Below are 17,612 nucleotides of genomic sequence, written 5' to 3' on the forward strand. Positions count from 1 at the left end.
CGGGGGGGGTGGTCCAGACACATTAAAAACATAGTTAATGAGTCACGATTAAACAGTAGGTTTAACGATGAGCAAGAATAAACTGTAAAAAGCTGTTTTGCATTTCACACACATGACATTTACTGGGACAGCAGGCAGCTATCAACAGGCCAGGGAACTGAAGAAAACAATTAAATTATTTAACTTTTCAGAGGCTGCACAGGAAGCACAAGGTCCTCATACGTAAGGGAAACTATACTGCCTCATATCAGGAATGCTACAAATCTGCAGAGGAGGCACAGCCTATACATCCACCCTTTCCTGACAGACATTCTGGCTCACTTACCTGTTTAGGGTCAACAGTGGCAGCCGGGGACTCCAACTCTATTGTTACAGGACCATCATTCTGGATGTGTACCTGCATGTAGGCACCAAACTTGCCATCTGGAAAGCGAAGAGACAGAAAGTGCTGAGGGCTCTTGGAAGGAAACTCCATACCAAAATCTTTACCAAATGTGTTACTAAAACAAACAAACAAACAAACAAAAAAAAACATGAAAGGACAGCCAACTAACAAGCTGCAGAAAACTATGAAGAGAAAAACGGTCTGTGTGCACCCAGCTATGTGGTCTGACAGTCAGAGATGATAGAGCTAAGTACAGAAATGTCCCCAAAACAAACCAAGTCTACAGGTAACCAAGGTGCTCACAGTTCAGGATAGGCAGGATAATTCTTACAAGCAGGAGATTTTAAAGAATGGAAGATCTAAACCTAAGGATCCAGTCCAGCTAACCAGTTGATGTTTTGAAGAAATCTCATATATAGGTAAAACATAAAAAGACCTGAAGCCTACTCTGAGGCATTTGACATTGAATGCTCTAGAGCAGGGGACATTGGTGTACAGCTCAGCCCCAATCTGGTACAGAAATTTCTACATTCTTCTTTGTAACCTAGGCTGTTCTTTGACAGAGTCTGGCAAAAATGGCAGAAAAAAAAGACACTGTTTACTCCCTCAACCCTGTCTACTTCACAGGAATACACTTCTGAAGTCAAATGTCCATGTGCAGCGGGCAGAGGAAGCAAGCAGCCGATTCAATGTGAATGATAGAGCAAGCTTCAACTTTATTGAAAGAAATCATGCTTATTATATAAGCAGTCTACAATAATCATGCATACTACTCACAAATCTATTGGACACATGTAAAAGGCTACATTATAATATTCCAGCCCCTTGTGGTATCTCAGGCATGTCACATCTTCCTTCTTCTGGCCTGCTTCTTTCCCAGGGCTGTTTTTCAAACACCCCCAAGGCCATAATGTGCCACAACTTCTCTCTTTGTTATCATAACAGTCCTTGTTAGCATCACTGTACGCTGGGTTTTTTCCTCTGTTTACCTCAGGTGGCTGCAATCAGCTTCTGCAGAGACCCATGGCCTTGCTCTCTGCAAGCCTTTCTCCAACATCCATGTAATTTGTCACCAATAGCATTTATTAGCACACCAGCTGATGCACAAACCACATTTTTGGTAAACATTTGAGAAGTTTCCATCACAACAGACCCATGACATTTTTATCCTGTACAGTCTACAAAAGCCATCCCTTTTTATGCTGTCTTCTCCTCACACCTCATTTTTCTTTGTCCAGACTTCCTTGCTCCATTTTTTCTAGTCCAGCTTTCTATTCCTCAAACTCACCACATCCATGGCTAAGCCTACTTTGACTGCTCACTACCACATATTCTTTTCTCCTATCCTGCAACCTAGACCTTCTTCTAGGGACAGCAACAAGAACAGATGCTACCATATCAATACAAATGCTTGGAAGATAAAAAGGTGTACTGCAGCAAGCAGACAGCAGTTAGCTAAAGACTGGAACAGTCTCACTAGGAATGCAAGCCTGGAGCCTGCCCAGCAGCACACCTCAAACAGTGAACAAGAATATGACAAAAGCCATTGGCTCAAACTTCAGTGGACCAACCATCCACTGTGAATATTTACATGATACTTTGTTTAGCTACACAGCACCTTTCAATGGCAACACAGGATGTCCCTGACTGAACAGAGGTAAAAAACAAACTGTCCTGATTCTCCATGAACATGTTACTGAGGACAAACAGCTCTCGAACAGTTTTCAGTCTTACCCTATCACATGCTGTTAATTCAGATAGAAGTCTGGTTTTTGCTTAAAAGAAAAAGGAAAAAAAAGGCATGTTCAGGCCTGTCCAACACATATGGGCCATATCACAACATATCTACTGTCCAATTGCTTTGCCAAAGGCTGTATACATGAACTACAGATACAAGCTCTGGCAAAGCCAAAAACTATAGCACTGTACAAGAGTCTGCTGCCAGTGGTCCAGCAGCCAAGGAAAAGGTTCCTGGATTGATCACCGAAGAGTCACAGCAATGAAAATGCCAATAGAAAGGGGGCAAGAGCATGTTTCAAGGAAGTAATTCTGTGAAAAGGATTCCTGATTCCTTAAACAAAAAGCTGCACAGTTTTACCTGCTGCACTCCTCAGACATTTTATGTCCCACAGAGGAGGTGGCATAAGAGGACACGTGCCCAGTGACCCAGCTCACTGTCTCCGCACAGGCTCCTTTGATCAGATTGACTTTCTTTAATGTTTCACATGGGCTGAGAAACATTATGGGTGTTGAATCTAGAAACCTGACAATGGCATGGCTGCCACAGCTGCACACCCCCAGGTCCAAACAGCAGCAAGGCTCAATATGTATTCCAAGTAAGCACACATGCACATACACACGTATGCTACACACACACACACACACATGTACGCACACGCATAATCACAGAACATCTAGCTTGGAAAAGACCCTGAAGATCATCCAGTCCAACCATTAATCTAACACTGACAGTTCCCAACTCCACCAGATCCCTAAGCACTGTCAACCTTACTCTTAAACACCTCCAGGTATGGTGACTCCACCACCTCCCAGGGCAGCCCATTCCAACACCTAACAACCCCTTCTGGACAGAAATACTTCCTAATATCTAGTCTAAACCTTCCCTGGTGCAATTTGAGGCCATTACCTCTTGTCCTATCCCTTGTTACTTGGCTCAAGAGACTCATCCCCATCTCTCTGCAACCTCCTTTCAGGTAGTTGTAGACGGCGATGAGGTCTCCCCTCAGCCTCCTCTTCTCCAGACTAAACACCCCCAGTTCCCTCAGCCACTCCTCGTACAACCTGTGTTCCAGACCCTGCACCAGCTCCGTTGCCCTTCTCTGGACACGCTCGAGTCATTCAATGTCCTTTCTGTAGTGAGGGGCCCAAAACTGAACACAGGAATCGAGGGGCGGCCTCACCAGTGCCCAGTACAGGGGTCAGATCCCTTCTCTGTCCCTGCTGGCCACGCTATTGCTGACACAAGCCAGGATGCCATTGGCCTTCTAGGCCACCTGGGCACACTGCTGGCTCCTGTTCAGCCGGCTGTCAATCAACACCCCCAGGTCCCTCTCTGACTGGCAGCTCTCCATCCACTCCTCCCCAAGCCTGTAGCGCTGCTGGGGGTTGTTGTGGCCCAAGGGCAGCCCCCGGCATTTGGCCTTATGGAAACTCCCCCAGTTGGGCTCAGCCCATGGCTCCAGCCTGTCCAGGTCTCTCTGCAGAGCCTCCCTACCCTCGAGCAGATCAACACTCCCACCCAACTGGGTGTCATCTGCAAACTGACTGAGGGTGCACTCGATCCCCCCATCCAGATCATCAATAAAGATGTTAAACAGGAGTGGCCCCAAAACTGAGCCCTGGGGGACACCACTTGTGACCAGCTGACAACCAGATTTAACTCCCATTCACCACAGCCCCCTACACAGATTTCAACACAGACACACTCAGCACTCACATGAACATAAATAGCAACTACAGCCTCACCCTGAACCCATAACTGGCTGGTCAGGACGAAGGTCCGTTAGTGGGAAATACAACGCGGACCTCTCCAGCAGCTGGGCTTAGACACACAGTCTGCCCAGTAGCTGTCCATGGATCTTGGCCTCCCCAGATGCCAGCACCTGTGGGGATACAAGTCAAGGCCCTACTCCAGGGGCTGGTACAGACCTCCTCATACACATGCACACACACATATCTCCTTCCAGCTCTCTTAACAGTTTGTTGGCTCCCCCCACGGTCTTACCCTTAGAGACACACACATACACAGAGCTCTTGTCCACAGAGATCCCTGGTCCCTCCAGGAGTTAGTTCCTCCTCTGGTCTCACCCTCATACAAACACACCCAGACTCAGCTCTGGCCACCGCAGCTCCTTGCTAGCTCATCCTGCTGTGTATTTGCTCACACACCCTCACATACAGAGGCCTCAGGCCCATCATCCCACTCCGGTTGCCGCACTCAGACACCCATTAACACACATGCACACAAAACAGTGGGGGGGTCTTAAAATAGTTAGAAACAGTCTTTACTAAGATGACAAGGCAGACTGTGCTGATCAGGTGCAGGGTATGGCCACAAGCATACTGACCAGTCATTACTTACATGTGGCTGGCTCTTCTTATACCATATCCCTTTATTTGTCCATGCTTGTTCCTCCTGAAATCACCTAGATCCACCCCTTTCCCTGACTTTGCCTCTTCACCTAAACATCTGTTTTGCCAGTTATTAGGCCTAACATAAAGGACACAGCCCGCATAAAGATGAACTAATAACCAAACTGTATTTGATACAAAAGGGTCAGTACATGGGTGAGTGCTGGGGGTACAAACAAGTCAGTCAGGTTATACATAATCAACATCAATCCCACTGACCCCAAAACAACACCGCACAACCAACAATGGGTGGAACAAATGCTGAAATGCAGTCTCCCATGGAAGGGACAGGAGACAACCGAGTCAACAAGCCAAACACATAAGACCAAGGAAGCCACACAGTGAATCTCTACACAGCCCACATTTAGAAAGGGCAGGCCTGACTGGAGCCCAGTTCCAGGGAGGCAGGAGGTCCTCCCCCAACAGGAAACTCTGCAAAGCACATCCACCTCACAGACAGACACTGCCCCTTCCTGCAGGTGGTCCCAGCTTTTATCCCCAAGTGGGACACCTGACCCTTGTTTACTTAATGAGGGACACCTGGGGCTCCTATACCCAATGGCTCTCCCTGCCAGGCCGGCCGCACCCGGGAGGGAGCCTAAAGGCAAACTCACCCCCTCTTTGTGAAGGGCTGTGGGAATCACCCATATGTCAACCTTAATTTGGGGCTTGGGGTTGAAACCCCAGCATTTCAACATCCCATAATAAGTCTTGTGCCCCCCCTGAAAGGCTCTCCTACCACTTGCATCCTGTATCTCTAGACAGTGACTGCCCTCAGTCCAAAAGGTGCTCTGGAGAGACACTCCTGTTGACTCCCCATGATGGGCATCACACCTGGAGCATGGGACTGAGGGTCTCCCAGGACAGCCCTGGGAGGGGCCTGGACAGGGTTTGAGATCCTCTGAGTCCAGAATTTGTGTTCCCCTGCTGGCCTCTGTGCTCCTTTCTGTGTGTGCAGACCAGTTTTGTATCACATAACCCAAGAAGAACTACTACAGCAGGAGTAACATCTTCCCATCTGGCAACTCTACTGTAAAGTCAGTATCCTCTCGAGGGAGAGGACCACTGAGGCTGCAGTGGTGTCACATGTTACATCAGATGTTACTGGCACATCAACAGTTACTGCTTTAACAATGTGCAGCTGACTTGACTGGGTAAATAGAGATACCATGAAGCTGTGGGTATTTCAGGAAAGGATCAGTGTGTTCTGAATGCTAGCTATTGGTGGAGAAGAAAAAAAGAGAATTATTAAATAATTACAGAAAATAACAGAAAATTTACAAGACAAAAGTATTACAAAGCAAGTAAAAAAAAATTCAAAAAGATCTGTTCTCATTTTATAAATCTGCAGGGTCTGGAACATGTAAAGGGTGCCACTGAGAAAAGATGTCAGAGCAATCAAAAAAATAGTGATTATAATTTTCCAGCAGAGTTTTCAAACCCTTTGCCACCCATGATAGATGAGAACCTGCAGAGAAAACCCAGGTAGTTTCTCCCTAAAACTGTAGCTTAGGGTTTCACTGGTGAATCATGCAGATAGGTATTTTCAGAGATGCATATAAATGACTCTTAGTTGAGAAATAAAAGCTTGAAAAATGCTTGCTTTTGGTTAGCTGCTACTGCACATCTGAACTCTAGCTACTGTAATGTGTAATAGTCTCTTAGAGAACAAATACCAACCACAGAGCGGAAATCTCACAGAATTCTCCTGCACAGAAACTGACAGTTCCTGCATCTGACAAGCACAATAAAACAAGACTCTATACCTTCATGCAGACCATGAGGGAAGGATCTACTGACATGCTTAGAAAGTGGTTATACTGCTTCTTTGGGAAGATCAAGCAGATCCTACTTGAGCTGCTGCTCACAGAAGGGTTGTTGTTTTATTTACAGTGTATATGGAGAGAGATGTACCTACATGCTGATCACATAAACGAGTCAAAACAAATGTATCTTTCTTTAACAATATAATAACAAAATTTTTTTTAAATCTTAAATTTTATTAGTGGGAGCACAACTTTTCAAATTGCTCTCTACATATCGCGTCATCCCTCTGCTTTACTTTACTCACAGACAAGGTCTGACTTTTGCACCTCCCTTACATGTATGACCTAAAAAAAGAGTAAACTTCACAGGCCTATTTTTCCAGAGGCTGATAAAGTGGTCAAATAAGCCCACACCTTTACCAGAACACTCAAAGCACTCCCATATCACAAGCACTTTTGACATCAGAGCTACTGTCAAGGAACATCTTTCTGTAACAGCTCCCTCCCATTCTCATACTTAAAACTTCCAGTCTCTTGACCCAAGGTCACCCCAGGTCAAGAGAGTTTAAGATTTAGAGCTAATGGAAACAGTGCTTAAAATAGAAATGTCTGTTAACACTGGCCTCCACTATAGCCTTTCTCTTCCATACCTTTTTCTCAAAGACAGGAAGGGTCTCAGCACCTTGCAGTGTGGGTTTCAGTCTCAGCAACCTTTCTCTCAAACGATTTAAAAAGTCAACTGAGGGAGAATTTCTTCATACATTCCAAAATCTCTTTATTGGTCTTAATCCACAATGTCTTGTGGACCACCACACCCCCTCATCTTCAAGCTTTCAAACATACTGCAAAGGTGAGGCTCTTGTCAGAAGCTGCTGCCACCTTCCTTTATCACAAATTGATGTGTCCTGTAGTTTCAGGGACACAGACCCTGCACAGTATGTGCTTTCTTCATGGGACGCTTCTGGATTTTTGTGCTGGCATCTCTCTTATACAACACAACCAAAGGGTTCTAGTGGTGCATTGGTCCCCATAGCTCTTTTCAAGAAGTGGCCTCACTGTAACAGTTTTTCTCTGCAGCTTCAGGGTCTTGGTCTTGCCTGAAAGAACAAGGGAAACCTAAAACCTAGCTTCACAATTTCTTCTTAAGTCAGTGCCTAATCCCTCCTTATGCTTCTTCATAAGAGATGCTTCTTCAGCAGAATGTCCCCCAGTGTTGGCTGCCTGACTCTAAAACATGCTCCTGCCTTCCTTCCCTTGTCCCACTGTCTACCATAGTTTCAGTACAATTCATGAAACCTTTCAGGGAAGGTATTTTTTATTTGTGTGTTATGGTTTCCAGAAGAGGAAAGGTGAGAGACAAGCCTGACTCCCCTAAAACAGACTGGCATTGGTGGTACCACTGCAATTTGCATTCACCTAGTAGCACACTGGTGGAACACATCACCTCTGTAGTGATCAGGCAAGGCAGGCTGCACAGGAGTTCATTGTTCTACCCCTGAATGCAACTTCTGAAACTGATGCAGACAAATCCCTCTTGCAAAGAAACTGAAGACATCATCTCTTCCATCTCTCTGTCCCAAGAGTCTGTCCATATTGACTGTCATTTTTCAGTCAGAAGGAAAGGACAAGAAAGAATCCAACCTCCTTGGATTCTACTTGTTACCCCAGCAACACTGGGTAAATTTATCACATGACCCTGTACTGTCCATGGGAGACACTAGCAACTTACCCTTAAATACTATTTCTTTTCCTGATTTTTTATATCACAAAGCTCTTCAATGTAGTACCTCTCCCCACTCTAAGACTGATCCAATCACCTCCTTGCAACATCCTCTGCCATAAAATGGGATCCTACAAGTACAGTTAAACTGACAAGTTTATTCTGCTGGACGCCCATCTCTTCAAATTCCTTTTCACTTAGTCTGGCAAGCATGCCTTCCTCAGAGGCAAAGATCTTTTATCTGAGGTGAGACAGAAAAGCCACATCTGATATGTAAAGACTTGAAAATAAGATATAATTTACTTTCAGAGTAAATTGGACATATCTCAAGCCTCATGACCTAGAAACTTCACATTGGTTTTATTCAGAAGTTACTTCTGAGCCTATCTACTTGGAAAGTTATTCCTAATTAAACCCATGTGGGTACTCTTTCTCCAGATAAGAGCACTTATTCCAAAGTGACAACACTCACAAAGGGAATTAATCAGAGAATAATTCTGCTTTCAACTCACACCAAACCTTAATCTGAACTAAACTCCTCCTTGTGGAATCATCTTCTCACATTTACTCAGATATTGCTATTAAGGGAGTGAGACATTTCACACTCTTTGCCATGCTAATTCTACTTTCTCAGAAGACTAAATCCACATTCAAGACAGAGAGTGAAGGCCCTGACACACAAAGATAAGCCTTGGTAGGCCTAGTTTTTGGATATTAGCTTGCTCAGCAGGGTACTCAGGCCTGCATTCATGAGCTCTGCTCCTCAGAGTGGACTGAGGTGTTACAGAATGAATTACACAATAATAAAGCACTGAAGCAAGACAAGTAAAGACTTCTGATGCAAGCTTCTCTTTCCTAGACATGGGTGCCCCACCTGCAGTTTTAAGACATCTGTGTTAAAACAGAAGCCAAGATTTTATTTGTTAAACATCCCACTGCTCTGGGTGTGAAAGAATGGTTTGCGTTTTTCTTTGGGGAACACTTACCATTCTGAGCTCCTAGCTGGCAAGCTCCAGATAGACCAGATACCAGACGGAGGAGCTGCCTGCCCAGCACCTACAACAGTGGCACACGTAGTAGCTCAACTTCCAACTGCCAAATTAGTCTACTGAAAAAATATAGGGACCAGAAAACACAAGACAATACAGCAAGATATTTATTGATCCGTCTTTGACTCAGCTACACAAATTCCACTTTAAATGATTAAATTATTCCTCTAAAATGCATTAAGCAATTTGTAAGATTGAAGGGAAGGGCTCTTACAGCAATCCAGAGAATCAAACTCTAATCTCCCAACAACTACAAGTGTGTGTGTATGTGTAGGGGAAATACACCACTAAGCCTATTTTAACAGTCCACCAGCACTCCTTCCCAGGGCCCTCCCATCACCCTTTGTAACTCAGTAGCACGTAGAACAACCCCCAGCAAGTCAGGCTCTGTTTTCCTTAGGACTTTTTCAGGGCAGAATTCAGTTATGTTTGCATGCCACTCCAAATCACAGACCAGCTATTACAGCTTCACAAAGTTACACTTACACTCAAGCAGTCCTGCTCACATACAGCTTGCCAGCGTGTAAAGGCTCTGTGCTCTAATATGCTTCAGCACAGGGAAACTGTAAATTCTGCTGATGCAACCATGCAACTTAGCCTACTACCCATGAAATCACCAAGCTTCAGAAACTTTGTATGCACAAAAATAAATAGATAAAACAAGCAAACAAACAAAATAACCACTGACAAAACAACTGGCACAACAGAAACTTCAAACACAAGAGTCTAACAGACTTGGATGCAGCACAACATAGACTGGCGCAGTCTAAAAAGAACACAAAATTATAAATTAACAGGTGGTTTCAGTGCTGCCAGCACTTTCAACTAGTCACTCTTGGGTTTCTAAATCTATGTTTTCAGCATGAAAAAAAAAAATGCAGAAGTGAAAGCTCTTTTTGCAGAAAGCATGGGCAAACAAGTGCAAAAATATGGGCACTTAACAACAGTGGCTACCTATTTCAGGTGTATAACTGCTATTCACTGAAAAGATAAGTTCAAAAAGCTGCCAAAATACAAACTGATTTTAAGTATTTCAGAAACAGAGCATTTTCCAAAGTCCAAGGATAAAGTTGTAGATATAAAAAGTTATATCAACTTTTCCACACCTCATTTAAGCAAAGGATGAAAGTCCATACATAAGGGTCCAACTCAATTAAATCTTACAACAGCAAATCTTACTTCCATTGACTTCCCAGGAAGTTCTGTTACCAGTTCCAGAGGCATAGGAATGGGTCCTAGATTAGGCATAACTCAGCAAAGATAAAGATTCAAAAAGCACATACTCTGAACTCATTAGAACAGAAGTTTTCTGTGTTGCAGACTGAAAGAGATGCAGGGAAGGGGTATCAGAAATGCATTCCTCATCACCAACAAATTTTGATTGGGAGAACATATCAAGCTACTGAAAAGCTGACACAAGATTGGACATTTTATGTGTGCATTTCACTGCGCCTCACTGGAAAGCACAGGGATAATTATCTTCATCTACAGTCAGCATGGAGATTAGCCTCTAAATCTTTCCCCAGCTATCAGTTTTATCTCTTCTTCTCTTTTCTTTTCCAAATAAGGAAAGCAAGGCTGACCATTATCTATTAATAGCCCCCATTTAAAATATAGTCTTCTAGACACTTGTATTCTGGGCAAGTGTATCAAAAATTCAAGTCTAAATATGAAAATGAATATGAAAATAAATAGTAATGCAAACAGAAAAGCAAACAGAAAAGATTAAGGATGGAGAGAGCATGAATGCACAGTGAAGCCAGGCATTTTCTGGTGAAAACTGTTGCATAAGTGGCATAGAGTTGAGAAAAAATAGTCTTAAATCAAATGCTTTTCTCAAATAGCACATTACCCTTCCCACTGTCATCATTACCATTTAACAGAATGTAAAACTAAAGTGACAGATGGAACTACGCTGTCCTATGTTGGTGACACCTTCAAGCCTGACTAACTACATATGCCTCAGAAAAAATGCTCCTCCTGGGTTAATCCAACTACACAGCACAAAAATTCCAGCCTTTGAGGGAGCCAGACCCCAGAGCTTGTTCTCATGGCTGCAGCCTCTCAGGGTTACATTGTCAGAGTCATTACTGATCTTGTACAGCCAGTAACAATACAAGAACATCTACACATCAAACTATTCCAGAAGAACGCCAGGAAATGGCTTGTCTAGAAGAAGAATGATCACCCTGCTAGGCTGCCAGTGAAAATCCCATAACCTCCCCTCATCTACTGCTGCAGGAGGACAGCTCCTTTCCAACACAGGCAGAATAAAGAAAGTAACAATCAGGGAAGAGCACATAAAAACAAGGTCCATCAAGGACCTTACCAACCTTGCCCTTACCTTTAATAAGCTCTGGTTTGTAGGCTTTTCTTAGCTGCTCTAGGAAGTTGTTATAAAAACACTCCGCCTGCTCTGTGGGCATTGCCATGTGGTAGTCAGGCTTGTTTCCTTTCAGGATGCATTGAAGAGTAAATTGGCTCACACACAACACTTCATACTGTTTATCCATCACGCTTTTGGACCAGTGCTTCCCACTTTCATCTTCAAATACTCGCAAGTTCAAGATCTTTCGAACCCTAAGAGGAGAAAAAGGTAATTCCTAACTTGTTCCATGCAGGATCAACAGGTACAAGTTACTGCCTACCACACAGGATGACATAAAAGGGAAGGCAGGTGCATATTTATTCTACTTCCGTATAACAAGATACCCCTCTGTCCCTTCCTTTCTAAACCATGAGAATGTCGTCACATTAGGCAGAGCCATAACCAATAAAAACCTTGCACCCATGCATAACATTGTCAGACTGTTAATTAACATCATCATTTTACAGAGCATGAGATCAGGACAGAATAACTACAAGTTATAAGGTGACATAAAGATGGCATAGGAAGCAAGAGAGCTTACTTTTTACTGTCTGATTTTGTGTCACAACATTATTTAACATATGAATAGCTTTGGCAAGTTTAATCCTCCCACCACACTGGGAAATCACACTCAATATGAAATGAGATCATCCTAAACCATGGTTGCTTCCAAACATATATTCTTCCAGCTTCATCACCATCTAGCACTCTTTCCAAACCCAGCCCCATAGGGCAGATGAGGACAGCACTTTTTCATCAGGATCACAGAATCATAGAGTGCTTTGGGTTGGAAGGGACCTTTAAAGGTAATTTTGTCCAACCACTCTGCAATGAGCAGGGACATCTTCAACTAGATCAGGCTGCTCAGAGCCCCATCCAGCCTGACCTTGAATGTTTCCAGGGATGGGGCACCTACAACTTCTCTGGGCAACCTGTTCCAGTGTTTCACCACCCTCATTGTAAAAAATTTTTTCCTTATAGCTAGACTAAATCTACCCTCTTTCAGTTTAAAACCATTACCCCTTGTCCTATCTGTACAGGCCCTATCAAAAAGTCTGTCCCCATCTTTCTTAGAAGACCCCTTTAAGTACTGAAAGCCACAGTAAGGTTGCCCCTGAGCCTTCTCTTCTCCAGGCTAAACAATCCCAACTCTCTCAGTCTGTCCTCACAGAAGAGGTGCTCCAGCCCTCTGATCATTTTCCGAGCTGTCCGAGCAGGTCCATGTCCTTCCTGTACCGAGGGCTCCAAAGCTGGATGCAGCACTGCAGGTGGGGTCTCACCAGAGCAGGGTGGAGGGGCAGAATCACCTCCCTCAACCTGCTGGCCTAGGATGAGGGGAGGAAGGCAGGGAACAGTGCAGAACTGCAAGTGACAGCAAAGGGGTGACTGGGACTTGTTTGTTTTAAGACTGATTTTTGGCTGCGAGGCAGAACTGATTGGTTTGAATACTCAGAGAGAACAAGGAGACTTTCACAATTGGATCCTGAAAAGCAGCAGGCAGGCTTGCAATCCTGTCTACAGCTGGACTCTGATTGATAGCAAGACTGCATGTATGACACTCGCCTGTCTTCAGTTTCTTCTTTTAACTTCTACAAATCTGCAGCATCTATAAACTAGGGAGCATATCAAGTACAAAACATTTCAGTTGCAGCCATCAGCCAGACATCTTACGCTGCACCAGACAGTTAGTGTGGCAGTTAGTGTAAAATGAAAGATGAGACTTCGTTATGGCCATAGAATAGGATCACAGAATCACAGCATAGCTTGGGTTGGAAGGGACCTTTAAAGGTTATCTAGTCCAGCCTCCCTCAGGCACAGTCACAGAAACCATCCTTGCCAGCTTGTGCACGTCCAAGAAAACCAGAATTGACCCCTGAATGAAGCGGATGCTTAAAAGCCTGGAAGGCCCCAGGCTTAAATCATCATCACTGCTGTGTTTTAATGATAAAGATATTTGTTGTTTCATTTACAGGGTTACTAAATTTTCCTGTAATAAGGTTTGAAGAGCCTGGTTAAACTGATTTCTTTCATTCCTTTTTTTCAGGTGCTGGCTTTCTGCCTTTCCTGCATCACTCATCCAAACAACCTGGTGTTGAGAGCACAGTCACTACAAATCACCCACTTGAAATACTCAGAAGCATCTCTCACATTCACCAAGATAGGAATGAGAAACAATAAAGCAAACGTTACACACTGAGTAGGCAAACAGTAAGGCAAGCCAGTGGAGCATATCATAATAAAAACACCTTCAGTTTTGCTCCAATTCTCTACAAGATTCACATGTTTATGCGAGATCTTTGGTGACCTTTAGTTCACATCCCCACTCTCTACTTTCTCTTCCACATCTGCTAAGGATTGTTTTCAGCCTCGCTCACGTTCTTCTCTCTTCACTGCTTGAGCCTTTCCTCTTCCTGACCTCAGTTAGCTCTATTACCCGTTTCTTCTTTTCCTTCATAAGAACTGAGGTCAGACCAAGAACAATAAACAGTCCAAAGGAGGTAGAAGAAGCCTCTGAAGAACTCTCTTGTGCATGTGTTTGCCAGCTGAATCACAATATACTGTGGCCTTGGAACAGATGGCCAGAGCCAGCCCTCAAGGCTGTCAGAATCGATGCACTTTTACAGAAAAGTATATGGTGAGACTATCCAGCCTTTTGGAGGAATAAAACTTCTCATGTGCAAGCTAAAATTAGAGTCTGAGGCTTCTGATACATCCCATTCTTAAAGGATGGAGTCCTTTGGGGTAAATTCATACAGTAAAAGGGACAGATATTTTAAAAAGGAAGATCGAAAAAACCCAACATGTTTTGCTTCTTCCTTTTTGAGTCTGTATGATAACAGATTTTTCTCAACGGAACACAAAAAGAAAACGCTAAGAAATCTGTATTTCAGGTAAAATCTGAGGAGGAAGTAACAGGCAAACCTGAGCTTCCCAACAGGAGGAGTACCCCATTTGTTTGGCTACTGTACAGATATCACTGATTCAGTGTCAGAAACACACAAATAAAAGAGTACAAGACAAAATGAAATATGTGACTTACATGTGCTCCAGCTCTCTTTGCGTATCTTCCAAAGAAATGCCCAGCAGCACACAGAGGCCTCGTCCTATTGAACTTATTTGTTCACCACCCACTAGAGAAGGGGGTAAAAAGAAAATTAAGACTAAATGCACTGTCATGTTTTATGACACAGGTAAGTACCGATTTCAGCTGGCAACTGTACAACCACCAAAGAAATCATTCTAAACCCTTCTTCTCTGTCTTAAGCTTGTTAGAGTAAAGATCATGTAGAAGGCTTCTTTCAAAAGACTTCCCAATGCTGTGACTTATTTGTGAGGGACTAGCTCAAGATGCTCACTCCAGAATTTAAAAACACTGTATAAAGATTTTTTACTAGAACTGAATCAGCAGTGCTAACCAGAGTGCTCTCTAATCCTTGTAAAAATTATCCATCTGGTTGATATCAGTAAGTCTGCTCTATTTCTCTACTCCACCACTCCCTATATACTTTGCATTAGTTGTGAAAAGGTGATTTCTATTTGATATAGTCCTCATGGATTTTTTGAAATAAAACTTTGAACAACCTGTAAATTCTACCCACCCCAGTTGGGAACAGAACTTATTCAATGACATTTACAATAAAACAAACCATCACAGATCCATTATGTTTTCGTGAGAAATGTTTTAAATTATCTTAATGTGGTTGAGCCCAAGATGCCTGTAGTAAGATTTAAATGAGGTCCTAGAATTGTGATAATCACCTGCTACCCAGCTGTTAAAATTATATCCAGGCTCATGCAACTGGGGAAAAAAAACCCAAACATTCTGTAAGACAAAAGGAGAGCAGGCCCCCAGCAAAAGCTGAAAGCTTTTACATGTGCACCAGTGGCCAGATCTGCACTATTCCCAATGAGCAGAAGCAAACCATGGGGGAAAACTCTTCCTTTCCATCCAATGTGGGTATGAGCCCTCCAACTGAGGAATCTATCCTGCTAAGCACAGCACTATCTCTATCTCAAACTCTTTAACAGTCAGAAACAACAGTTTAAATTCTACCCAGAAATGTGGCAGTAAGTCGGCCACAATCTCAGTGCTGACAGGGTCTGATGACAGTACCCTCACTACCAGCTGTGCACAAAAGCTGTGCTCCTTACTTATTCACAGGCATGTTCTTCCAGGGCTTACTGACCAGCCACACACAAGCAGAAGCCATTTATTTAATGTGTAGGCTATCCTGCTGCATGCCACATTGCCCCTGGGCCCCGCAGCAGGCACACTTAATGCCTCACATCCAAACTTCTTGGGGATTTTAAGCATCTTAAACACAGAAGGTCCAACTGGTGCAATAGCGGGGAAACACCACTCTTACCATCAGCTAAGCAAGCATCAGGGCTGTGACTGGCTTCCTTGTCCTGCGCAAGCAATGCATGGCGGTGACTGGGGCAGTACTGCTGACCCACGCAAGCAACGCAAAAAGGTGAGTCCAGCCGCACTGCCAACACGCCTGCAGTGCAAGGGGGTGACTGCGATTGCAGTGTCAGCACTGCAAGCCATAAGAGAAGGCAACTGGGATGGCACTGCCACTGCCCACAAGCAATGCAAGGAGGTGACTGCGATCGCAGAGGCAGCACGTGCAAGCCAGGCAAGGAGGTGACTGCAGCTGCACTGCCAGTGCACACAAGCAATGCAGGGAGGCAGCTCTGATTATAGCACCAATGTAATCAAGCCATGGGAGAAGGTGATCAAAACTGCACTGCTCACACACACACACAGACAACATACAGAAAGAGGCAACGCCAGCACATGCGAGCCATGCGAGGAGGCAACTGGGATGGATGGCTCCACTGACACACACAAGCAATCCACAACAGTGACCAGGACAGCCCTGCCAACACAAACAAGCAATGAAAGGAGATTACTACAATTATAGTGTCAACATGTGCAAGCCATGCAAGGAAGGAGCTCCCATGTAGAGACAACACACGCAAACCATGGGCAAAGGCAACTGGGACAGCACTGCCGACACACACAAGCAATACAAGGAGATGACTGCGATTGCAGTGCCAACACATGCAAGCAATGCAAGGAGGCAGTTGTAACTGCACCACCAAAACACAACAGCAGTGCAAGGAAGCAACTCTGATTATAGCACTGACACATGTAAACCATGACCCTAGCAACTAGGATGGCACACTGACACACAGAAGCAATGCAAGGAGGCAATTCATATTATAGTGCCTGACGCATGCAAGCCACAGGAGAAGGTGATCACAATGGCACTGCCAACACATGCAAGCAATGACTGTATCACAGAATCACAGAATCATTCAGGTTGGAAAAGACCCTTGGGATCATCGAGTCCAACCATCGGCCTGAATCTACAAAGTTCTCCCCTACACCATATCCCCCAACATCTCATCCAAATGACCCTTAAACACATCTAGTGTCTTTGACTGTAGTGTCAATGCATGCAAGCCACTCAAGGAGGTAACTGCAACTGGACTGCCAACCCATGCAAGCAATGCAGGGAGGCAACTGCTATTACAGACACCACGTACAAGCCATGGGTAATGCCAACTGGGATGGCGCCACCAAAACACAGAAGCAGTGCAAGAGGGCAAGTCTGATTACAGTGCCCGATACATACAAGCCATAGGATATGGTGATCGCAACTGCACTGCCAAGGCACACAAGCAGTGCATGGCTGTAATCAGGCCAGCCCTGCCCAGACAAGCATGCAATACAAGGAGATGACTGCAATTCTAGTGTCAGCCCACGCAAGCCACGCAAGGAGGCGACTGCAACTGCACGGCCAACGCTTGCAATGAATGCAAGCCATGCAAGGTGGCAGCTGATGACAGAGACAACACATACAAGCCTTGGGTAAAAGCAACTGGGACGGCAGCGTCAACACCCACAAGCAATGCAAGGAGGTGACTGGGCCAGCGCTACCGCCACACGCCAGCAACAAAAACAGGCGCGACGACCCACGCCAAAGCCACGCAGAGGAACGACGAAGCGTGGAGGGAGCCCGGCCGCCCACACCCGTCAGCCGTGGGAGAAAGCGAGGGGCTGGCGCTGCCCACACACACACAGAGGCAACGCGAGGAGGGGCCGGCGCGAAGGGGAAGGCGCTGAGGGGACGCTGGAGGCCGCGGCGGGGGAGCGAGACGG

At 44.7% G+C, this 17,612-nt stretch overlaps 1 protein-coding gene across 1 annotated transcript in view; it reads right to left on the bottom strand.

Annotated features, from left to right (window-relative positions):
- Positions 1-14,569, bottom strand: part of DTD1 (D-tyrosyl-tRNA deacylase 1) — a 30,044-nt gene extending 15,475 nt beyond the window's left edge. Inside the window, exons 1-3 of the mRNA XM_026845861.1 lie at positions 14,481-14,569; positions 11,417-11,652; positions 326-423 (exon numbers count right to left, since the gene is read on the bottom strand). Coding sequence (XP_026701662.1) covers positions 326-423; positions 11,417-11,652; positions 14,481-14,482 — 336 coding nt within the window. The 5' untranslated portion in view covers positions 14,483-14,569. The remainder of the gene's footprint in view (positions 1-325; positions 424-11,416; positions 11,653-14,480) is intronic.
- Positions 14,570-17,612: the final 3,043 nt, after the last annotated feature.

The sequence above is a fragment of the Athene cunicularia genome, assembly GCF_003259725.1.
Source record: "Athene cunicularia isolate RWA chromosome 3 unlocalized genomic scaffold, athCun1 chr3_part1, whole genome shotgun sequence".
NCBI classification, from domain to species: Eukaryota; Metazoa; Chordata; class Aves; order Strigiformes; family Strigidae; genus Athene; species Athene cunicularia.